This window comes from Schistocerca nitens, chromosome 3 (genome assembly GCF_023898315.1).
Source record: "Schistocerca nitens isolate TAMUIC-IGC-003100 chromosome 3, iqSchNite1.1, whole genome shotgun sequence".
NCBI lineage: Eukaryota > Metazoa > Arthropoda > Insecta > Orthoptera > Acrididae > Schistocerca > Schistocerca nitens.
In genome coordinates, this window is record NC_064616.1 from 454,152,699 (window position 1) to 454,179,032 (window position 26,334).

At 37.3% G+C, this 26,334-nt stretch overlaps 1 protein-coding gene across 1 annotated transcript in view; it reads left to right on the plus strand.

The window, feature by feature from the left end:
• Positions 1-26,334, plus strand: part of LOC126248382 (uncharacterized) — a 549,077-nt gene that overhangs the window by 252,048 nt on the left and 270,695 nt on the right. Inside the window, exons 13-14 of the mRNA XM_049949323.1 lie at positions 2,807-2,893; positions 12,120-12,212. Coding sequence (XP_049805280.1) covers positions 2,807-2,893; positions 12,120-12,212 — 180 coding nt within the window. The remainder of the gene's footprint in view (positions 1-2,806; positions 2,894-12,119; positions 12,213-26,334) is intronic.

The window sequence follows — 26,334 nt, forward strand, 5'->3', positions numbered from 1 at the left end:
AAAACATTTACCAGCAATTCCCATATAGTGCATACATTTTTCATAATAGATACCACATCTGTGACAGTTTGTAATCTCTGCCAGTTTGCATTCATTTGAACTAACGCTGACGTTCAGTCCAAATTCATTCAATGATGTAACTATGAAGAACACTACACACAATATAGCTATTGTTAGGTTAGCAGTATTAGGAGACAAAGCACTAGTGGCATGAATTGTTCTGACTTTTAATGGCCTCTGCTGCTTCAGAACTACTGGGTCCAGAGCTCAAGAAAGTTAACTGTGTAATTCTTGTAAACACTACTTGGAAGCCAGTGCCTTGCTACCATCATTTTATGACAGTTACAAGTACATCATTCTAGAATGAAATTTTCACTTTGCAGTGGTGTGTGTGCTGATATGAAACTTCCTGGCAAGTTAAGAATGCATGCCAGACTGAGACTCGGAACTCGAGCACTTTTGCCTTTTCCTAGTGAGTGCTCCACTGACTGAGCTACCCAATCACAATTCATGACCTGTCCTTGCCGGCCGCAGTGGTCTCGCAGTTCTAGTCGCTCAGTCCGGAACCGCGGGACTGCTACGGTCGCAGGTTCGAATCCTGCCTCAGGCATGGATGTGTGTGATGTCCTTAGGTTAGTTAGGTTTAAGTAGTTCTAAGTTCTAGGGGACTGATGACCCATAGTACTCAGAGCCATTTGAACCTTTTTTTTTTTTTTTTTGACCTGTCCTTGCAGCTTTACTTCGGACAGTACCTCATCTCCTCCCTTCCAAACTTAAACAGAAGCTCTCCTGTGAAATTTTGCAGGACCATCACTCATGGAAGAAATGATATTGCGGAGGCATGGCTTAGTCACAGCCTGGAAGATGTTTCAAGAATTAAATTTTCACTCTGCAGTGTTGTGTGCGCCAATATGAAACTTCCTGGCAGATTAAAACTGTTTGCCAGCCTGAGACTTGAACTCGGGACCTCTGCCTTCGGCAGGCAAGAGCTCTACTGACTGAGCTACCCAAGCATGAGTCATGACTTATCCTCACAGCTTTACTTCCAACAGTGAGGAGGTAGGAGACGAGTTACTGCCAGAAGTAAAGCTGTGAGAACGGGATGTGGGTCATGCTTAGGTAGTAGTCAGTAGAGCATTTGCCTACAAAAGGCAAAGGTTCTTTGTTCGAGTCTCAGTCTAGCACACAGTTTTAATGTGCCAGGAAGTTTCAAATACTTCATTGTTTTCCCCCCATTATCATTGCATCATCAGATGTGAATGGCGAGTAATTAAGATAACACGAAAGCAGTTGCAAATTAACACTGTAAGCAGAAAATGGGAAGGAACTGATAAGAAATATCTTAACAATCTAAAAATATTCATTCTGGGGATTTAAAAGGGGGGGGGGGGGATTGTACTGTAATTTTGTCCATTTTGGCATTATTAAAAGACATCACAAAAAATTACATTGTATGCTTAAGGCATGTTATGATATACACAGAAGTGTCAAAAGGATGGCATGTAGTTCTGCTCCTAATAAGAATGCAACACCACCATAGTAGGTATGGGCATAACAATTACAGATGCAAAGTTCTCTCTGTAGAATGGATAAAAGTGCAACTTGTGTATCTGGATTTTGTCACCATACCTGCATACACAGTACAGTAAAATATATCAGCAAATCTTTTAAAATAAAATCACATCAGCATCATGAAATAAAATAAGTTGAATGTCAACTTGGTTTGTGTTTCCAGTATCACATTTCTTTTCAGAGGAATTTCATTTGGTAATTATATACCATCTATGTAAAATTTGTTTCACCAGAGAACAGCCAACATGGTAATAATTCTTAACTAAACAGTTATGCAGTATGAAAATTACAAATAAATTCATATTCATTTGTGTGTGCATGTGTACGTGTGTGTGAGAGGGAGTGGGGATTGGCAGAATTTTCATCACCCTGCTCCACTCCCACCCTTTTTTTTTGTCAGTGAATTATACTGAATCTGATGAAACCATGTAGCACGACAATGGGTAAAAAAGATGATTTCCTCGACTTTCAATCAAACAAAACTATTATAATACACAAAATTATACTTCTCAATGCAAAATCAAAATAAAAATGTCCCAAAGCATCTTCATCAAAACTAAGTCATATCTCAACCAATACTGATTTAAATGTTAAAATTTTTGCAAAATTATCAGATTGTTCATGAAATGTATAAAATGTTGTTAAGTAGCAGCATGAGTCAGTGTACATTCGGAATAATTGTTTGCATTGTAAATTGACAGTTATTATCACTGAAGTACCATACTTCTATTCTACTTACAAAATAAACACCATTATCAGAATCACACTAAGATAATCTAAATATCAATACCTAATTAAAAGACACAGTACAGTACAATCAGTTAAATATATATAATCTAGAGAATATTAGACATAAATTTATTTTATTACTTCCATTTAGTGTCATGCTGGTACATGATATTAATTTATACATGTCCTTTTACTTTAATTCCTTTTTTAAATGCTAGTGAAGTCTTAAATAGTTACAGAGACAGACATCATCATCATCATCATTATCATCATCATCAGCTACTATGTTGATTCACATAGGCAGCTGTTTCAGAATTGTTCTGAGTTGTGTCCTGATAGCTTCTGTGACCTCTGAAGTGACTCTTCTGTTAATTATATTTTATTAGGTATATTTCCAATACAACTTGAGTAATTGTGCAAGCTTTGTCAGTGATCTCAGAAGTGTAGGTTTGCTTTCAGGATAGCAGCTGTTGATAAAATTCAGTTTATAATTTTTATGTTTCAGGTCTCTGTCAGCATTTCCGTTGGACATGAAAAGTGTACTATGAAGCAAGAGAAAAAAGATGGTTTTAATGGGGATGTAGAGGAAAGGGTAAGTGCTTGATGTGTCAAATTTCCATGTGATATATAATGTTAATTAGCATACCAGCTCATTAATTGCTGTGTGCAAGGTTTTTCAAATGTAGACGGATCTTCATTGGATTTTGTTTATTAAGATGTAAGATTAAAGAATGAAACAAAAGAAAATAATATTTTGGAAAATAATAGCTCCACTTTTTTAGGCATTTGTGCAATCAAATGGGAAGTTTCTTATATTTTCTTTTGTAAAAATTACAAAAAGATGTATGCAGCTAGTTACACACACGCTGTGCCACACGATAATTGTCTTGGAGTCACTATTCTTTGAACAATTCCTGAAGTGACCCTAATTGGTGGAAATCAAGTGGTGGTGAGTCAACTGAAATATGAAAAAGATATTTGGATGCATCCCAGAAGAGTTCTGTCAACCTATGTTTTGTCTGACTGCAATAGGTGTTGTATGGATGGTCACTTCAAGGAAACTGCAGTTTAAACATGGCAGATGTTCCTAAAATGCCAAAGTATGTGGTGCAGATTCCTTTGGTTGGCAACATGACATAATTTTCTGCCTGCTTACTACCCCCCTCCCCATATTCATCTAGTTCTCAGCCAAGCTGATACCACTGTTATCCATCCAAGCCTTCCATGGCGCTGTGCTTGAGCAACTATGAAACACAAACAGCAATATTATATAGGGTGCAAATCATATGTAACAACAGGAACTAATACATAAATAAAAGATCACAATCACAATTCAGTCCAAGTCTGGGGTAGGTGGAGAAATCGGCTGTGGCAGAACACGCACTGAATGAGACCGACCACGTAATAAAATTCGCCGACACGGAAGTTCTGGCTGTAGAGAACCACTATCACACGCGCTTGTTCAGAGAAGCTGTAGAAATACAAAAACACGCGAACAGTTTGAACAAGAAAGAGGAAAGCCTTAAGGTAAACGGATCCTGGCTTCCCGTACTGCAGCGAACGACCGTCGCAGGTAGCAAGAGGAGAACCGCACCGGAAATGACCGCGGAGAAGCCCTCGGACGTTGGCGCGCCAGGTACATATAGTCTGCGCCCACGAGCTCGGCTCCAGTTCACCACCGGCAATGGAGGGTGAAGCTTTGACAATGCCAGCCACTCGTGCTGGCGAAACGTCAGAAAAATCATTAGATGAACGTCGGCCGAAGAACCCGAGACAGAAGCCAATAGGCAGTTTGTCAGCAAGTGGCCACGAAAGCCTCAACAATTTTGTGCCAAGTCTCAAACTTTTACTCTTCTTGTGATCTACTGACGTCTTTTGGTACTCTCTCTGCAACGGACCTTGCCGCTGTAATTTATTTTTGCAATAACAATTACAGTCAGTTTAATATGATTTATTTTGTTTATTAATGACTTCATTCTGGATTAATTTTCCTTTTTGTTTCATTGGAATGTCACTATCATGTTCTAAAGCTGACTAAAATCTGGTAATGTTTGTACCCAGTATTGTAATACGTGAACAGTGACTGAATTTCTCATTTGTAACCCACTTAGTAAATCATTACAGTTTCTCATAATCAAATAAAATATTGATCTGGGTTCAGAATCAACTAACATTTTTTTTTAAGAACATCACTTCCGCTTTTGAATGTTACCTTCACTTACAAAGCAGCATTAATGTTTGTAAACAGTATCCATACGTGGGTGAGCAGTTTCATTGCAGAGCTGTTCAAATACAACAAGATTTTTAAGATGATACAATTTAGTGCTGTTTCTGACAGTGTGTTTCACAAAACTGTCAAATTTTAAACAGACCAATTGGTAGTTTCTCACGCATTCATTGCACCAGTGCTGTGCAAGTCAAATGTCACACATCATTCAAGCAATGTTGGTGCTGTATAGAGTGCTCCAGTGTATCGGGAAAACTTGAGTTTTCTCGAATGTGAGTCTCGCTTGCCCTTCTGAATTCTTCAAAATATATCTGCACGTGACTGTAAGACGACTCCTTGATACTCCATCAAATAACATAAAAATGTTAGCATCATCATAAATAGTTTCTTCTCCAAATATAAGATGATCCTGTATTTTTTGAATGAAAAATTTAGGAAAAAAGTTAATCTTATAATTGGATAAATATGGCACGTGAGGCCTTATGTTGTGGTTGTCATGAAATACCTGATCTCTGATGTGAGATACTGAGGTGCATGTACAGTGAGGTGAAGAACTAGACATAGCATGTGGTAACCATGTAACTTGTCTAGTGGCAACAATCCTAAGTGGGTGTATGAATCACTGACGTGGTAAATAGACAGATATTGCAGATGTAACATACACAAGCAGTCATGGTTGGTTGTAATCTCTTAGAGTTTTTGCTAGTAGTTTCATTTTATATCACTGGCTAAGTGATCAAAAATTTTAGTTGCAGCAGTGTGCACTTTTTTTTTTTTTTTTTTTCTTTCTTTCTAAAGACAACCTTAATGTGGAATAATCAATGTCAATTTGCCTTTTGGTGTTGCCGTTATGTACACTATTGTCAGGATGCCCAACTCCTTAAACAGATGTTTACAAGATGCTCATGGGTGAGCATCACACATTTTTCTTGCAGCACATTTATGACCTGTGAAGACTTCCTTTCCTAAAGATGAGATACTCCAAAACAGTAGTCCATGTGACATTACTGAATGAAAATTTGCAAAATATGTCAGTGTACTGATTTGTCAGGATTTGCAGTGCCAATGCGGCTGAACTGAGTTGTTTTAGGAGTTCCAAAATGTACTTTTTCCAGTTTGAAGTTTCCACCTTATGTATTATTTTCTCATCATGTGTTTTTGGTTTAGCACCCCTAGATGTGCAGAGCTGAGTATGTTGTGTCTTTGTAAAATTGAGAGTGAGACCATTTGCAGAAAACCAGTCAATGATATTTTTAGAACATTATTTGCCATTTCTTCTGTTTCTGAATGTATGCTTTGATAGATTGCTGTACTAGTGTCATCTTCAAAGAGAACAAATTCTGCTCGTTGTATGGTAGGTGGAAGCTTGTTTACATAGATGAGGGACAATAGTGGATCTAAGATTGAGCCTTGGTGAACCCTGTATGTCATCTATCCCCAGTCAGAATAATGTCCACAGACTACATTGGTTGTATTACTAGGTACAGTTTTCTGCATTCTTTTGGTTGGATGTGATATTTTCTATTGGTTGGCTATACCATCAAGCTCATAAAACTTAAATTTCTCTATGGGAGTACTTCGATTCACACAGCAAGTGCCTCGGAAAGGTCATAGAAAATAACAACTGGCACTATTTTACTATTTAATAACTGTAAAATTAGGTGAGTGAACATGTAAGTGGTATTCCCAGTAGAGCTCTTTTGAAATCCAAACTCTAATATGGCGATGATATTATTTGCTGGTAAGGTGAGATACTATTCTAGAATACATAGTCTTCTCAGAAAATTTGGAAAATAATGTCAGCAGTGAAACGGGTCAGTAGTTATTGACATCTCTCCTACACCTCACAATGGCATATTTCAGTAACTGTGGAGAAATTCATTGAGTTGGTGATGCATTACATATTTCAGATCAGAGTGGGCTTACTGTATGGGAACAAAGCTTCAGTACTCTATTGGAAGCACAATCAAAACCAGTTAGCTTTTATTTTTGAGAGAATATGTAATTTTCCTAATTTCAAAAGGAAAAGTTGGTGATATATTCATATGATTGAATTTAATGATAGTTGCTTTTTTAACATACTGCTGTGATTTTTTCTTTGAACTGTTTGGTCCTCTACTTTCTACTGTATTTAAGAAATAATTATTGAAGATATTTGCTATTTGTGACTTACCATTTATAGCCCTTCCATTCAGTTCAATAGTGATGTTATCTTGTCCTGTGGCAAGTTGTCCCATCCCTCATTTCACTACATTCACTATAGCCTTAAATCTGTTGTTGAAATTGATGATTACTGACATAATGTGCATGTTATTTGACCTTCTGATAACCTTTCTTAGTAATTCCAAGTAATTTTTTGTAGTGTGCAACTACTGCAGGGTATCTGCTTCTTCTTGCCACTAGATACATTTCCCTTTCACAAGATACTTTAATCCCTCTAATGATCCTGAGTTATTTACATGGCTGTTTAATTTCCTTTCTATTAGTTTATGCAGAAAGTTGGTTTCAAATAATGATATGAATTTCTCATGCAATAGATTAAATTTAAAGTGTTTGCATTCATTTCACTATAAATTTCATCCCAAGTCATCTCTTGTAAATTAATTTGAAAAACATTTGTCCTGGTGTCAAATTATTCAAACTGATTTTCACTAAGTAGTATCCATACTGTAAGGCACTAAGTTATTTATCCTAAGTAACTGTGCATAGTGATCATAAAGAGCAGTTGTTACTGGGTAAATAGGTATTGTTTTGCTTTGAGCTTCACTAAAGAAAACATTATTAGTTAATGCCCTACCGTCTTTATCCATCCTTGTTGGAAAGTTAATTACTGAGATCAAAATAAAGTTTCCAGATAATTTTTTGTATCAAAATACTTAGAAAATCTACATTGAAGCCACACAGACTATTAACCGCTTGTTGGTGTCTTACAGATAGCCTAGTAAGGAAACCAAATTCCTTATAAACAGTTCAAAATCTCATTGTTGGGGAATAATATAAAGCTAAAATTAAAAGTTAACTATTTTTCAGTATTAATTCCCAAGTACATACATCTGCGTGCTGATCGGTATAAAATCTATGGTTCTTAAAGTTTTTGAACTTGTGTTCTGTCTTAATTTATGTAATAAATCTTCATTTTCCCATATTAATTCTGCCTGAGTAAGCTGCTAGTTGTAATCTTTTTTATGTAACTTATCTAATCCTGTTATTATGTGGTGCTCACATAGACACAGGATATCTATCTTGTCAGAGCTCTCTCAATTTTCCAAACAGACAAGAAGCTCTTCTATCTTATTTCTCAGCCCTGTAACATTTTGATGAAATGGGCTAACTTTACTTTTCTGTGCATTATTAAGCATTTTGCGGAGCTCTTCTGTTGTTCTGACTTCTTTCAAAACAGGATGCCTGAATCCTGATTTAAACTTTGCGTGATGATGACTATCCTCTGACAACATACACATTTATCACATATTGCAGCACAGATTACATACTTAAAAGTATAATTAATTCACTGAACACACTTTAAGCTACAATAAGTTTCATTATTTGCGAGCTGCAAAAATTAGGCCCACAGTTTTGTACTTCAGATGTATGATATAACATAAAAAGTTAATTATTAGTGGCTACAACAAGAACTCAATACTTACTTAACTTCAGTATCTGTTAATTAACTTAATCACAGTAGAGTGTTATGTAAACAAACTACTAGTGCAGGAGACTAGGTAGGAGATAAGATACTGGCAGAAGTAAAGCTGTGAGGATGGGGCGTGAGTCGTGCTTGGGTAGCTCAGTTGGTAGAGCAATTTCCCATGAAAGGCAAAGGTCCCGAGTTCGAGTCTTGGTCCGGCACACAGTTTTAATCTGCCAGGAAGTTTCATATCAGCGCACAGTCTGCTGCAGAGTGGAAATCTCATTCTACTAGTGCATATGTTTCTAAATCAAACAACTTAACATTTACACAAATTTCTGGAAATATGAACTTAGTAATGGATGGTTATGCTCTACTCAAATTGCTGGAAAGAAAAAAAGAACAATGAAATGAGATTCTCTAAGTTAATTGCACCAAAACATAAACAAAAATATGACTGCAACCGAAAGATATTTGCACATTTTCTGGAATAAAACATAGAGAAAATTGATGCCTTTAATAGGAAGCTAAAAACCCACACTAATATACATACAATACCGCTCATTAATTTCAATACACCCTGGTATTTCAGATTTACAACACAAATCAAACGTTATTTCTCACAAAATATAATTATATTAACTTCCACATATATAACACAATCTCTGTCATTATATTTTACTTTCATCAAAGTATCCTTCTTTGGATTTAATGACTGCCTCACAAACTCACAGCATGCGGTCAATCAGTTTTTGTAGGTATTGTGAATCTATATGATTCCACACATCCTTAACAATATTCCAGAGATGTTCCTTGCTGGATATATTAACTTTCCTGTTATGTCTGTCCACTTCATCCCAGACCATTTCAATGGGATTACAACCAGGGCTTTAGTACAGCCATACCATATCATTCAGTACTTTCTGTTTTTCCTTTAATGCAATGTATTTCGTACAGTATGCCGACCGATGTTTTGGGTCATCATCCTGTTGTAAGGTGAACCCTTTCCCTATTAAGTGCAGTCCACTTCGTATTGCATGATACTGAAGTATGCAGTGTTACTGCATCTGATCCATACATCCTTCTATTTTCACACTATCGCCAACTCTATCTCTGGCAAAACATCCGCAAACCGCACTAGAACCTCCACCGTGTTTAATTGTAGGTAGAATACACTGCTGGCTACCCTTTTTGATACAAATTGGCGAACAAATATTCTCCTTCTGGTTCCAAAACTCTCAAACTTTGATTCATTGGTGAATAACACCTTTGTACACTCTTCCGATGTCCAATTACGATGTTTTCTAGCCCATTCAAGTCTCTTCTGTTTATTTATGGGCCTTAGAAGGGTTTTTCTTGCTGTGACACATCTTTTCAAGCTGGCTTCCATCAATCTCCTTTTTACTGTTGCAACAGATATTGTTGCCGTGTTCATTTCTACCAATTATGCACAAATTTGTGGCACTGTTTCGAATCTGTTTCTCTTACTGGTAATTCTGGTGTATTTATCATCACTTTTAGTTGCTTTATGAGGTCGTTCTGGTTGTGGTATGTCCTCATTGCTATCTGTTGTCTTTTGGCGGTGAAGGGTGTATTACCCTCCCCTTATAGACACACTACAATGTTTCACAATTTGGCGAATAGATAAACCTGCTTGGCTAAGTGCTACAATTGCAGCATGTTTTTCTGTGGATATCTCCACTTATGGAGCCATACTAGCGATGTGCACACGTCAATGTCGGGAAGGAACTGACTTGCAGGAACAACATGTTATGTATCGTAGCAATGCTTGCTGTTCACTGTGGACATCACATCACTGCAGGGAACAACATAGGTGCACCAAATGCGACGTCTGTTGACAAATAGGTAAACAAACATATCAGATAGGTACATAACACTTATGTACACTACATTGTTTATTGGATACTATTCTATCTGTTGTATCTCAATGGCCACGAACAAAAATCGTGACATGTGTACAACTGTTGTACTATTGCTTTTCTTCCTTAGACCTTATCTACAGAGATCTAGATGTCATTTGTTGGGTGTATTGAGATTAATGAGCGGTAGTGTATTTAATGAGTAATATGTACTAAACTAACTTTTATTAAAACCCAAATAACTTACCTTTATGATATTGCAAAAACTCACACGTCTTGCCTGACACAGGGCTGCCAACTACCTCACCCGGTGAATGGCTGCCAACTCTCACCATTATTGTTAAACTGTATGTTGGAAAAAATAATACAAGAATGTCACAAGTAATTGAAATTCAGATTACTACTTAAACTTTTAAGCATTGAAACTAAGAAGGAGGATGCTGGTTAACTTTTGCAAGTGATAAAGTGATAGTAAGGGATGATTTTCAGATGGAAGCAACAAAAGGTACCCTTGTGAAAGATAAAAAGAAAATCCAAGGAGGGTGCAGCTGCAATCCCCTAACTTGCGCTGGATACTCCCTTGAATCGGTAGGAACATAGTATTGTTTGTTCAAGAGCTGATATATACACTGTGTTAAAACATTTACTATTTACGTTTCGTTTTACTGTAGAGCTTACTTCCCCTTTATGAGGCATGTACGCCGTGAAGCTCAGCATTAGAGTGTGTAGATTTTGTAAGAAAGATGGAAAGGAGCTTTTGGAAATAGCTCTCACATGTATTTTATCTTGTTGGTTGATGTTACATTTCATAGGAGATCAATTTCTTGTAACTGATTCTGCCTGACCTTGAAATTTGATTGTCATAATAACCCTTCATAATTTTCCCCATTGGTTTGTTAATGTGACAGTGTATTCTAAGAAATGCAGCAGAAGAATACACTAGAAATAGGCTGTGTATCAATCACTGTTGACTACTCCATTTTGTTGATGTTAAGGCTGTTTGCACTTGAGAGACTAAAATATAGTGTACAATACTAAATTATGTGCAAAAATGTAATGACTGCAAACAGTTGACGCACACAATAGACTTCTGCAGTGACTAGTCAGGAAAACCAAATTTTCAGATAGCATGATTTTAACATTGTTTTCCTCACCCCTATGTATATTTGGTTTACAGGCTTTGTCTTACATTCATTTTGTGTACTTAGAAAAGTGGCAAAATTTGTTATACTACAAAACTAGACCCATTGTGAATTTTTAGAAAATATTGTCTAACCTGACTTCCCATAAGTATATGCAGTTATGCTTCTGAATGTGAAATGACTAGTACAACAAAAACATCCAGCAAAAATTAACAATATTATTAATATTGATCATCTTTCACATTGTTAATGTTGGTTATTATATACAGGAGCCGGCCGTTGTGGCCGTGCAGTTCTAGGCGCTTTAGTCTGGAACTGCGCTACTGCTACGGTCGCAGGTTTGAATCCTGCCTCGGGCATGTATGTGTGTGATGTCCTTAGGTTAGTTAGGTTTAAGTAGTTCTAAGTCTAGGGGACTGATGACCTCAGATGTTAAGTCCCATAATGCTCAGAGGCATTTGAACCATTTATTATACACAGGAACAGACGTGATCCTTTAGTGCAATAGAAGTTGTAACTGTCTTCAAATAGTAGAAAGTCCGGTTACTCTGCATATATTAATTAATTTTGTATTCAAGTACTACCACATAACCCAACAACTTGATACTTCAATTGATGTAAAATATTTATTGATTAACCTGCATATTTATAATCCTGAAGTTGATGTCACAGCAGTAATTGGGCTTTTAATAGACTCTCTTGATTCTGTATTTTGCTTCCTGTTTCTGAACTGTAATAGTTGGTCATGAATTCAACAATTCATTATGTCCTAGTATTTTAGGCACTCTTGCCTATTCAAACATGACCGTAACACTATCTCCCTCTCCTGTGTGCACGCTCTGAAGTTCCATATGACTAAGTAAACACTTGTGAATAATCAGCCCGCAACTCGTCATACTTTGTTAATTTTTTGTGTATAATGTAATGTTTTATTCTTTCAGCACCCCAGTAACCCAACACCTGATGATATCCGCAATGGTAGCACTGAAGAAGATTCAGATGAGCTTGAAGTTATATATGAAAGAAAAAAACATGTAAGTATTCACATTTTTAATGTATAAGTAACATGAAATTGCAACAATTTTAGTACAAATTTCATAGTTTTCAAGACTGATAACTTATGTAGATTTTGGAATAAAGAACAGGTTTCACTGATTTCTTACAATATTATTACCTTAAGGCATAGAATTTTAAGACACACAGACATGAAAGACAGGCATGGAGTGTAATTTTTTGGGGGTGGAAAAAAAAATTGCCATTTCTACATGTTGAGTGATGGTTGATAAATGTGTGTGAATTTATCTCTGGGGACTTCGTGATTTGGTTAGTTATGAACACTTTAGGTCACGAATACAGTTGGACTGAAGTATAGTGTCAACAAAGATAAAATGGAGCTCTAGTCAGTCACTAGAGGAACATTGCTCATCCAGTTAGGTAGTGGATTTTGCCGTGACTGAGGATTACAATATTGTGCTTGATATGGGGAGTGGAGAAATTAGCTCTGCCCAGCGCTCGGGTCACCAGAGGATGGACAGGGGAGGAGCTAAGCAATGGTCCCTTCCTTCATGCAACATTGGAAGCCTCAGAAGTGGCATCTGTGTTTGGCTTTTTGGAGCACTATCAATGTAATACTGGCCTGCAGAGTGAATGAACACACAAATAATTCAAGTAAACAGAAATGACTTCATGGTTTTCAAGTGGTCAGTAAAGGTATATACTTTTCTACAATATACAGGGTGATGCTATCTACCTAGTTCTGTCTGTCAGAATTTCTTTAAGACATTGGTGCCAATTTCACTTGTCCAAATGGTTCTACAATAATTTTTACACCTTATGTCATAGATCTCATAGAGATGAATTCTACAATGTTTAACTCTAAGAAATCCAATAAGTAATTGCAGACAAATTATAATATTTAGAACTCAAAGTGGAAGTATTTCCAGCATCAAACCAGTTGCTGTCGAAAGCGGAAGTTTGTAATATCATCCTAAACTGCCACATCTGACTTGTGGAACAGTTCAGTTTGATGCAATTCTCAAGTTGAATGGATTTGTGCAGTTACAGTGTAAATTTACATCATCAACAGCAAAAAGTAATTTACTGGGAAAGTGATAAGAAACATTTCCATAAAATTCCATTCGTCTCATCAAGTGTCTGCAGTGTCCACCATCAACTCAATTACATATGTACAGTCACTGATGCAGGGGCATCTGGTCAGGCTGAAGGAATTCCTTTGATATCTTTCATGTGTTGCATTAATGTAGTGTTTTAAATCTGTGCATCATCAAATGAAAAACATTGCCACTGAGACTGTGTGATTTGCCAAAATTTCACAACTGGGGCATTTCATGAAGACCTGTTGTTCGTACAACTGATTGCTCAACCTGTAGAATTGCCAGACACTTGACAACTCACCTACAGCAATTTATACAAAAAACGTCTCTAATACTAAGAATTCTAATTGCCTTATCAAAAAATTAAAATTCTTCACATTGAGTCCAAGTGGTAGTGTGGGCACTTTTGATGTTGTATCACTGTTTACCGTGGTAGCTCTGAATGAAGTAAAGTCACACACGGAATGTATTTTCATGAAGAATAAGACAAATCTCTTTACATATTGTCTCACATCAACTTACTTTCAGTGTGAGGACAAATTATAGGAGAAAATTGATATTATGGCCATGAGGATCCACTCAGTGCATTTGTTGCAAATTTCTGTATGGTAAAATTGGAAGAATTAGCCCTCTTTGGATAGCCAAGAAGAAACCCAGTTGTTGGTTTTGGTATGTTGATGACACATTCATTATATGGTCTTGTGGAGGAAACAACTCTTGGAATTTCTATATTTTCTGAATAGTATTAAGTCTAATGTAAAGTTCACAATAGAAAGAGAATAAGAATGTCAGATTTCATTTTTGGGTGTTCAGGTACTTTGAAAAACTTTGGGAACTTAAGGGCAGACAATCTAAAAGTCCACTTCATAGAAATTCCAATCACCATCCCAAAGGAAAAATGAAGTAATTAAGACATAGGTGGTATGGGCTAAATAAATATGTATGTGTCAATACTTGGAGGAGGAGGAGATCAATCATTTAAGAAACACATTAACAGCAGTCAATACCACATGCTAAAAGTTTTGGAGATTTTATTGTAAAAAAGAAAAGGGAGTGGAGAGAGAGAGAGAGAGAGAGAGAGAGAGAGAGAGAGAGCAAGGAGAAGTTGCACTCCCATTCATAAATACAGCACAGATCACGTCAGTATAGTGCTATATTGACATTGTGAGTAGACCGACATGAAAAGTGCATGGATATTTGAACACCACTTGCCACTGCAGGAGTGTACAAAATTTCTTGTACATGTGGTCAAGCACACATGGGAACATTTAAAAGAAGTGTCAATGCCTAGCTTAAGAAATGTGAGAAATTGTTTCGTCAATGCCTGGCTTAAGAAATGTGAGAAATTGTTGTCTTGGCAACACTGTTAAATTAGCAGTAGCAGATCACACACTGAGACTAGAGAATCACCAAATTCTATTCCTGAATCACCAAATTCTTTTCCTGGTACTGTAGGTCTCTCAAGTTCCAGTCATTACTATGCTAGAATATAAAGAGAGGCAATAGAAATTCATTATTACTAATGTCCCTCTTGACACATTCAAGTCATTTAAATATCTGGGCATAATGTTACAAAGCGATATGAGATGGAATGAGCATGTGACAACTGTGGTAGCGAAGATGAATGGCCAACTTCGGTTTGTTGGGAGAATTTTAGGAAAGGGTGATTCATCGGTAAAGGAGACCACATATAGGACTCTGGTGTGACCTATTCTTGAATACTGCTCGAGTATTTGGCGTCCATACCGTGTTGGATTGAAGGAAGACATCGAAGCGGTTCAGAGGCGGGCTGCTAGATTTGTTACCAGTAGGATCAAACAACACACAAGTGTTACAGAGATGCTTCAGAAACTGAAATAAGAATCCCTAGAGGCAATGTAACCTTCTTGTTGAGAAACACTGCTGAGAAAATTTAGAGAACCAGCATTTGAAGCCGACTGCAGAACGATTCTACTGTGGCCGATACATTGTGCATATGGACAACAAAGATAAGGTACAAGAAATTAGAATTCATATGGAGGCATATAGACACTCGCTTCTCCCGTGCTCAGTTTGTGAGTGGAACCGGAAAGGAAATGATTCGTAGTGGTACAGGGTACCCTCTGCCATGCACTGTACAGTGGCTTGCAGAGTACCTACATAGATGTAGATGTAGATATACTCCAAACTAAAGCAAACAGCACCAACTCTTCTACAGTACAAGATCCATACATACACTAGTGCAGCTCCATGATCTGTGGCATTGGTTGAATGAAATCACAGCCATATCATTCCATGTCCTATTTAAATATTACAGCCTGATCAGCTTGTTTTAGTTTGAAAAGTGACTAATGAGGTCTTTATAGCCTCTGAGGAAATATGCTTTTGTTGTATGTTAAGATGAACTTTGAAAGTGAAGCTTATCATTTTCTGCCACATTTTAAATGCCTGTTGGCTGCATGCAGCCTCCTGTGGTCAACAATAATCTATCCTCTTACACATATTGTATTTATTCTAGACTTACCATTGTTACATATTGTTTTTAGTTATTGTGATAACACCCTTTGCCACCTTACACTTTATTTAAATGCTAAGGGTAACATAAGAATGATTAAATGTTTCCTTGGTGAAGTAGAGAGAGAAAGAAAGTCTGATTTTAGGTATTTGTAGACCAGGAGAGGGGGAAACTTTTCAGTACCACTCCAACATTTGTGTGAGACCACTGGCCATTCCAGGTTTTGAAGGCTCCACAATGTTGTGCTGTGCTGCTTCCCCTGTCCTGTTCAGTTTGTTAGCACTTTCCTTCTTTAGCAACACAGTATAGTATTTATATGACCTTTTGGCATGGAAGTGAAACACGTGCATCATAGTTTACTAGGTCTTGCTTTTGGAGGTGGGTGCTGTTCTGTATCACCAGTCCACTACATTAACATCAATATCTACAACTGTAATCCACAGGCCACATTACAGTGTGTGATGAAGTGTTGTTCATGTACAACTAACATTTCCCTCTTTCCTGTTGCATATTTAAATGGTGCACAGAAAAAATGAGTTGTAAGCATCTGTTTGAGCCAGACAGTGGCAGAGTATTTTGACATTAGGACATCTAGTATTAGACAAGACCAAAATTTCAATGCTGCCAGGAAACTGTGCAAAAGAGAAAGCCGTTATACTTCTTAATAATGTATGTAGTGGAGAATGCAGTTCCTGGTTTTAACAATGTTCACTGTCACATGCTGTTGCAACTGAATCCTCCGGAACCTTTCAAGCAACAGGAGGACAGTATTCTGACTCATTGAGAAAGCTATCCTGATTGACTTCTGAACCAGGGAAGACTCCTGAAGCTCTCAGAGTTGATGTTACAGTACTTCTCCTAGCTTTTGTGTAGGAAAGGATGTTTAGTGGATGTTCAACACTCAGCCTGTATAAATTCTGAACAGGTATGCTTGTAACGTCCCCGCTCTTGCGTACGTTAACTATCTAAAGCCTGTACTATGATAAGTTGACGGGCTTCACCTTATAAGAAAGGATTTTATTAAATATGATGACCGCGTGTACCTGAATGGAAGCAAAATCGGACTTATTCCCAGTCAGTAACAACAATGATACGTCAAGCTAGTATAAAGTGCAACTACACGTTAATATGGACAAGAAACCTACGCAGCATATGCTACCAATTATTAATAATACGTTCACCAGCCTAATTAGGCATTACGTGAGTTTTTCTCTTGTACAAGTGGATGTACGTACAAACATAACAACACGTAGTAATACTGCATTATATGGAAAATTTTAGAACCCGAAAAATCTACTGAACTAGTATTTTCCCTTCCTGTACTGATTTGGACAAGCTACAAATACACAACATTACACTACAATGATTACTACACACTGCATTTTTGTCTATTGATCCAACTGAAATCGGGCATAGGTTGCCCTAGAAATAACACTTTTGAAACACACATACAACGTCAATTTTAATAAGAAAAAAAAAACACTGATAAATTTAGGTTTTATACTGGCTTTCACTTTGCAGATCAAATCAGTTTAGTGCACTTTAGCATTTAAATGAATAGAAATGAAAAGAATGGAGGGGGGAGGGGGGACCCTGAAACTGTTATGGTCACTGTGTTGAACTATTAACTATTGAAAGCATTAAGTACTCAAGATTTTCAAAATAGGAGTTACTATTCCTTTTGTCTTATTAATTCCTCATTTAACTACTATTAATTTTGTCTCTGATTAATTAAGCTTCATTACTAAATCACTTTCGACATTATCTTCAACTTTGGTCAGGTCTATTATTTACCAAAATACTCATTAACAACAAAGCTCTTTGAATATCTTTCTAGCATAGATAGTTCTGCACGTAATTCTTATTAACATGAATTTTGAATCTTCATTTCGGGACACTCGGATTGCACAACATGCGGAAAGGACCCTGTCCAGGTTAGTGATTAGGATAATTAATTGATAGGGCAATTCAGGTAAAAGTCAAGTTATTATTGAACAGTTAGGAACAAATTTAACACTGGTCCATACGGATACACTTGTAAAGAATTGACCTGTGCGAGTCGATGCGGCGGTTGGCGGGCAGCGAGATGGCGAGACGTACAGCACACATACAGTCACAGCTATGGCTCTTGCTGTATCGGCACTTTGCTTCTTCTTAGCGTTGTAATCCCTTCCAATTCAGTGCCTATTAGATATAGCCATGCTGTATAGTCGTCGGAAATGGCACATCCGAGGCTCAAATGAAACCACTTTTTCCAGGATAGCCTCCTCGATCCGGAACGTCTTCCTCAGACCGGTACCCAACTCCGACTGACTTCTGAGCCCGTTATGCCGTACCGCGCCCGTGTGTGTTTTCCCGCGCTCGCCTGCCATCCACCTTTTTCCGCTCCCCTACAGATAGGGTATTCACCAAAGGTTTTACATTCCACATATCCTAATACATTGCCTACGTATGGACCAGGCGTACAATTACAACTTTCACCTCTTACAATATTCCCAACATTATTTAAACTTCATTTCTATTATAATATTACTTGAAATTTAACATAAATATTAAAATTTAGATCGAAATGTGTTTACAGTGTCTTTAACATAATGACATGACAAGAAAAGAAATGGCATCAAAACATCGCTTATATTAATTTATCGAAAATCAGAAGAAAAATTTTTATATGTACAGTTGTTGTTGTTACACATGCCCCTGTTTCCAGTAATTTTCACAAAGTGTAAATTTAATGGGAACACTAAATTTTACATTTATACAATGGTTCAGATTATTTACGTGAATGTCCAAAAAAATTTTATACCACGTACTTCCTTTCACTCACATTATATAAGTCTATACTTTTTAACATATCAAGAACATGTACTTGTCATTTACTTAAGTGCCTTTTGCACAGTCCAACCTCCCATCATAACATTATTAAAATAGCAAATTACTCATTTTTACTAAATTTCTCAAAGAAATAATTTCAAAATCTGGAATACAAACATTTAACTACAAAAACGAATGCAAATACCTGTATACACAATAAGACAATTTGTTGCTGCTTGCATTGAATGGCAGTCCATTTTCTTACTTACTAAACAAAACACACACAATAATATTTAGAAAATTTACTCCACATATTTGCTGCCTATTATTCAGATTTGGGCAGTCCTTTTCACCTCATATTGTCACATTCCTGTATCACACTTATAAATCTCCATTGACTATTTATCTGCCCTCTTTAGTGTATGCCAGTCCTTTATATTATGACTCATATACCGTCCACTTTGGTATTTGGCATTTACCCTTTTCTTTTCAGTCCTTTTCTCCATACATTCTTACTTTTATAGTGCATTTGGCAATCTGAAACTCACATAACTACATTAGCACACTGTCAATGGTATACATACATTTACAAAGATTTGTTACATTTGGACGAAATTAGTTTCAGCATAAGATACAGCACATTTACTGCAAATTGCTTTCTGAGTGTACTTAGGTCACTCACTCCTAGGAACATACAGTTTCAGGTCCACAACATTTCTTACACCTAAAGGTCTTTTGGATTTTGGGTAGATCAGGTAGTAAGCATTATCATGTGGAATGTTCTGTATTATATACGGTCCATTATAAATATATTTAAATTTGGAAATTTCATGGTGCAGTTCACTAGATTTTTCGTGGGTTTTTAAAAGAACATAATCCCCAATTTTAAATTTTGAAACTTTAAGATTTTTTTTTTTTTCATGTCTCTTAGATCTAGATTCAGCTTTTTGCTTTGCCCTTTTTCTTATTAATTCTTTCTTTCGATTCAACCCCAAACTTGTACAAGGTGGAAACTCTAGTTTTTCTTCAATTAAACTTTTACTCCTACTGCCTAACAAAATATCTTCTGGTGGGAATCCAGTAATGATGTACTGTGTTCATGACGTTTCCAAAGATCAATATAAATCTGCCCCAGACTCTAAATCAACAAAACAATAATTCACTTTCATGTAACACTGAGATACAGTAATAATAAAGTCATGCATAATACTAATAATATATACAAATACAGTATCCTGTCCCCAGTCTCTTTATTAACAAGGCAGTCTTTTAAGGTTCATAAAACAGTCACTTAAGTCTGGTGGCTTTTTAGGCCTCCTATTTTCTACATCTTTCACTAAACCATTCAGATCTTGCCAACGTTTCGTTTCATCAGGTGGCTTTTTAGGTTTTGAAATTTCAAAGTCTTTAGCAAGGTACAACATTCCCTGTTCTGCTATCATTTTATCAGGTGGTTCTTTTTGTTCCTGTAATTCACACTCCTTCAAAACATTTATTAAGACGTGCCCCAGTATAGTATCATCTGGAGGTTCCTGCAAATTATGCCCCTGTTTTACGTTACTGAATAATTCATTCGGTTTTTTCCCACTTCTATTTACTGTATCTTGCTCTGGAAAATTTTCACTAATTTTCTCATACCCTCTTTCAGTAAAAGTATATTTACTTTCGTTTACACCTGAAAATTCATCTTCACTAGAGTCATCACTACTATCTTCCACAGCACCAGATTCACTTAAGTACGCTACTTTTGAAAGTAGGAAAGGAAAGTTAGTATATTCATTTTCGTCTGTATTTGCGTACCTTTCATCATCTGAACTATCGTCAGAATCCGACCATTCTGGATCGCTTTCAGGTTCTAACATAAAAGCTTTTCTGAGACAGGCATTAAGTTCTCCCTCTGCGCTTTCGTCAGGTTTTGATTTTAATTCAATTTCCTCTTTTGGCAAAACGGCCTCATCATCTGCTTTACTCACATCCACTGTTACTTCATATTCAGTGTAATCCTCGTGGACTTCAATTACTTTTAGGTAATTATCTGCCCCTTCCTCATGGTGCCTTTCGGTAGCAGCTAGTACTGTAGGCGGATCATTAACAGAAGTTACTTCCTCGTCAATGCTAAGGATTTCGTCCTCCAATTCCTTCCTATTTTTCACCTTCGTCCTATCGGCAGCACGCGCACTTTGCGCGGCGCTATTTACTCACTCCTCTTTAAACTCGGGCCCCGCCACCTTATCGACGTCCCTTTTATCTCCTTCTTTACTAATTAACTTCCTTGCTTCATATTCCTTTTTAAAATCCTCCCACTCACATTGCTTTAGGCCCTTGTACAGATCGTCGATCTGCACACGCCAATCAGTTACTTCTGCTAATTCATTCTCGCCATTTACTTCATTGCTAACACTGCTTACCGCACCTCTCTGTGTGTTCACAGTTTCATCTATTATTTCCTTCACCACGGAATTATCACTCGTAATATATTCATCAGCTCTTACGGCTACGTTCGTACCTAATGCTGCCGTATTGCTAACGGCTTCTCTCTGAACAGCTGTTCTGCTAGGCCGGGCCGTTGCCCTCTGATGCTCCACTCGCCTGTTAACAAGTAGCGCTCTGCGCGGCCGAGATGACTCATTCTGGCTCGCACCTGACGCTTGTTTCGCAACAACACGTTGTGTCGTTCCACGCCTGTCTCTAACCTGTCTCATAACATTACTATTGGTTCGGTAACTTTTCTTAAATCGGGGCCGGTATGTACTGTCCGCTTCCGTTTGGCCCGCAACGTTCGCGGAAATTAGTTTCCCGCGTCGTTATTATTTTGCGCGGTGTACCCTCTACCGCGACTTGGATAACTTCCTCGGCCTCTGCCTCTGCCTCTTCCTCTCTGTATCATATTGACGCGAAACCCTTCGCCGTCATTTCTTTCGTCATTATTACGATTATTACGGTTACCAAAATTTTGATAATTGGCACGACTTTCGCGCCAGTGGTCTTCGTCTTCCACCCTTTCGAGAAACGCTTGGAAGCAGCGATGATTGCTTCCCACGTACCTCTTTGAATCTTCTGGAAGCTTTTTATATAGCTCCCAGATAATTTCTGAATCTGATCTTCTTCCTCTTAAATGTGTCAATTTCCGGTACCAATATTCGCAGAATTCTTTCAAAGAATTCCTGCCCCTGTTATCATGATGTTTGGCCATGATAAACTCGCGCCATAAATGATCCTGTTTTTGTTCGGACCAATATTCTTCCGTAAACCTTTGCTTAAACTCTTTGAACGTCATTCGTTCGATATTCAAATTAATTCCCCAGCGCTTAGCATCACCCGCTAAGGCGCTAATTACTACGTTTATCTTTTCCTGATCAGACAAGTGTTCAGGAAATATCTTCTCGCAATTTTTGATGAAATCTAACGGATGCCATCCGTTATGTTTCTTGGCGGGATCGAAGCGTTCCTCACCTTCTAACAGCTTCGTAATTGGTGTGCCATTATAGACAACACCAGGCCTATCTTTAATTTTACTCTCAAGATCGAAAATTTTGCCTTGAATTTTCGAAGAATTATGTTCACATTTTTGTACACACCCGGCAACTTTTTCACCTAAATCTCTTTCAGTGTCTGAAACTGCCTTTTTCAACTGTGAGATTCCGAGTTGACATTCGTTTACAATTTCAGTTTTAAGACCGAAAACTTTTTCGTCTACTTTTGTTTCAACCAGAGGTTCTACTTTCTCTTGGATGTTGAGAATTTCAACATCGAACCTACTGTTAATGTTACCAATTTCTCCCTGCATAGTATCCATATTTTTGTTAATGGTATCAATTTCAAATCTCATAGTATTTACCACAGAACTTAAATTACCAACTTTTTGTTCTACTTGTTCTATTTGTTTACTAATTTTAATTCCTTGATCTTCGACCTGTGCTTTAATTTGACCCACTTGTGTTTTAAGCTGCTCGTCAATGTGTGTTTTAAGCTGCTCGTTCTGTGTTTTGAACTGATTACTTTGTGTTTTGAGCTGCTCATCAACATGAGTTTTAAGCTGCTCATTCTGTGTTTTGAGCTGCTCGGCAACGTGTGTTTTAAGCTGATTATTCTGCGTTTTGAGCTGCTCAGCAACGTGTGTTTTAAGCTGATCATTCTGCCCTGAAATTTGTTTAGTTAATTGTTCAAATAAATCGTTCATGCTTAAAATTTTTACACTGTTTTGTTCTACGGAATCTGTGTGTTCCGATCCTACTTCAGAAGTTTCTTTCGGTTCTTTCTTTATCTGTGGTGAATCAAACATGTCAGTGGATTCATTCACATACCCACTATCATCTACAAAGTCACCCTCTACTTCCTGTTTCATTCCTTGCTGCGTTCGAGGCGATCTCGACATTTCACTCTGTTCGTTAACGTGTTCGTGGTATTGTATGTACGCCAATTGTCTTCCGCTAACGCCATCTGTTATCTGGCCGCGTAAACTCCTGCTACTGCCAGTTGCATTTTCCATTACGCTCGGCACATCTACCGTTTCTACGTTCTTGTCCGTACTAAATGCCAATCACACCACACTACTATACTTGACGTTCACTGCAGTTTACTTTACTGAATGTTATTACAATTCGAGCCACTGAACATCCACTGTTCGGTATTCACTTTAATTTGTGACCGACAACAACTGGATGTCCTGTCACCGGGAAGCCACTTGTAACGTCCCCGCTCTTGCGTACGTTAACTATCTAAAGCCTGTACTATGATAAGTTGACGGGCTTCACCTTATAAGAAAGGATTTTATTAAATATGATGACCACGTGTACCTGAATGGAAGCAAAATCGGACTTATTCCCAGTCAGTAACAACAATGATACGTCAAGCTAGTATAAAGTGCAACTACACGTTAATATGGACAAGAAACCTACGCAGCATATGCTACCAATTATTAATAATACGGTCGCCAGCCTAATTAGGCATTACGTGAGTTTTTCTCTTGTACAAGTGGATGTATGTACAAACATAACAACACGTAGTAATACTGCATTATATGGAAAATTTTAGAACCCGAAAAATCTACTGAACTAGTATTTTCCCTTCCTGTACTGATTTGGACAAGCTACAAATACACAACATTACACTACAATGATTACTACACACTGCATTTTTGTCTATTGATCCAACTGAAATCGGGCATAGGTTGCCCTAGAAATAACACTTTTGAAACACACATACAACGTCAATTTTAATAAGAAAAAAAAAAAACACTGATAAATTTAGGTTTTATACTGGCTTTCACTTTGCAGATCAAATCAGTTTAGTGCACTTTAGCATTTAAATGAATAGAAATGAAAAGAATGGAGGGGGGAGGGGGGACCCTGAAACTGTTATGGTCACTGTGTTGAACTATTAACTATTGAAAGCATTAAGTACTCAAGATTTTCAAAATAGGAGTTACTATTCCTTTTGTCTTATTAATTCCTCATTTAACTACTATTAATTTTGTCTCTGATTAATTAAGCTTCATTACTAAATCACTTTCGACATTATCTTCAACTTTGGTCAGGTCTATTATTTACCAAAATACTCATTAACAACAAAGCTCTTTGAATATCTTTCTAGCATAGATAGTTCTGCACGTAATTCTTATTAACATGAATTTTGAATCTTCATTTCGGGACACTCGGATTGCACAACATGCGGAAAGGACCCTGTCCAGGTTAGTGATTAGGATAATTAATTGATAGGGCAATTCAGGTAAAAGTCAAGTTATTATTGAACAGTTAGGAACAAATTTAACACTGGTCCATACGGATACACTTGTAAAGAATTGACCTGTGCGAGTCGATGCGGCGGTTGGCGGGCAGCGAGATGGCGAGACGTACAGCACACATATAGTCACAGCTATGGCTCTTGCTGTATCGGCACTTTGCTTCTTCTTAGCGTTGTAATCCCTTCCAATTCAGTGCCTATTAGATATAGCCATGCTGTATAGTCGTCGGAAATGGCACATCCGAGGCTCAAATGAAACCACTTTTTCCAGGATAGCCTCCTCGATCCGGAACGTCTTCCTCAGACCGGTGCCCAACTCCGACTGACTTCTGAGCCCGTTATGCCGTACCGCGCCCGTGTGTGTTTTCCCGCGCTCGCCTGCCATCCACCTTTTTCCGCTCCCCTACAGATAGGGTATTCACCAAAGGTTTTACATTCCACATATCCTAATACATTGCCTACGTATGGACCAGGCGTACAATTACAACTTTCACCTCTTACAATATTCCCAACATTATTTAAACTTCATTTCTATTATAATATTACTTGAAATTTAACATAAATATTAAAATTTAGATCGAAATGTGTTTACAGTGTCTTTAACATAATGACATGACAAGAAAGAAATGGCATCAAAACATCGCTTATATTAATTTATTGAAAATCAGAAGAAAAATTTTTGTATGTACAGTTGTTGTTGTTACATGCTACACCGTGTAGATGTATTCTACACAAAACAACCCTAGACAACTGGAAGTGTTTCTACACTTATTTTCTACATACGCTACACCGTGTAGATGTATTCTCTAATCTAGAGAAGGCAAATGGTATTGCATTTGCTGTATCATGTATTAGCTGACTCAGCTGTGGATTCTGTGAGTGTGTGTTCTTTTTACTGTGGTTCTTTTGAAATTGATTGATGCTGTTTTAAATACATAGTCAGAAGAATCGTGCCTTTAAGGAAAGTGTTTATTTTTGTGTTGTTCCTACTAATTCTATCTCACCCACAGTAAAGGGCCCTGTTGAGTTTTCTTTGTGTGTGGATGAATTCTCTATTTTTACCTTTAATCCAGTTTTGCAGCCACATCTCATCAGCCTTGGCTGGCTGTCAAGAACTTGGAGATATGGGCAGCGAATACTTATTTTAAAGTTTGCAGTGATAAAACAGTGGGCATAAATTTTAATCATACCTGTTGTGTTTTTATTGTACATGATTTAGATATTTTTAATGTTAGCATTTATGAATATGATTCACAGGTTGTGTGGTTAACGAGAGACTGATTTGACTGACAAATATGAAATACCTCAAAGCTAGACCTGTGAGAGAACTTGAACCATTGAAATTTTTAAATGGCAAAACTTCAGAGTGTATGTGACTGAGATGGTACAGTATTAAGACACTGTACTTGTATTCTGGAAGATGGCAGTTGAAATCCCCATCCAGTTATCCAGATTTAGGTTTCTTATGATATTTCTAAATTGCTGAAGGCTAAGGCTAGGATGATTATTTCTCTGAAGGGGGCACAGCCAATTTCATTTCCAGTCCTGGCTTACGCTCTGTCCAATGGCCTCATCGTCTACAGGGCATTAAACCACTATCTTCGTTTTTGATTTTCTTGGGAATGATAAGCTGAACATAGTTCCTATAATTTTACATGTTGTATTTGGTCCCACATTGACTGTGACTGCAGCATCCATAGAGCTACAGTTTCCATAACTGAAATGTCTAGCTCAAATCTGTCATGAGAGCATTAGATTGACTTTTGGGGCTGTAATGATATTGTTATTACCCATCTACATGTTAGCCTACTTCATTAACTGACAAGACTCTTGCTTCAGTGCTAGGACCACTTGGGTGTGATGGTAGTGACCTACTGGTTTCAGTAAAACATATTTTTACTGGTGTATTATGTGTCCTGGCAGGAGAACAGCTTTTGGTTTAAGTAGTAAATTACCATTCTAGATAATGACAGACTAAGGGCCATGTTTTAA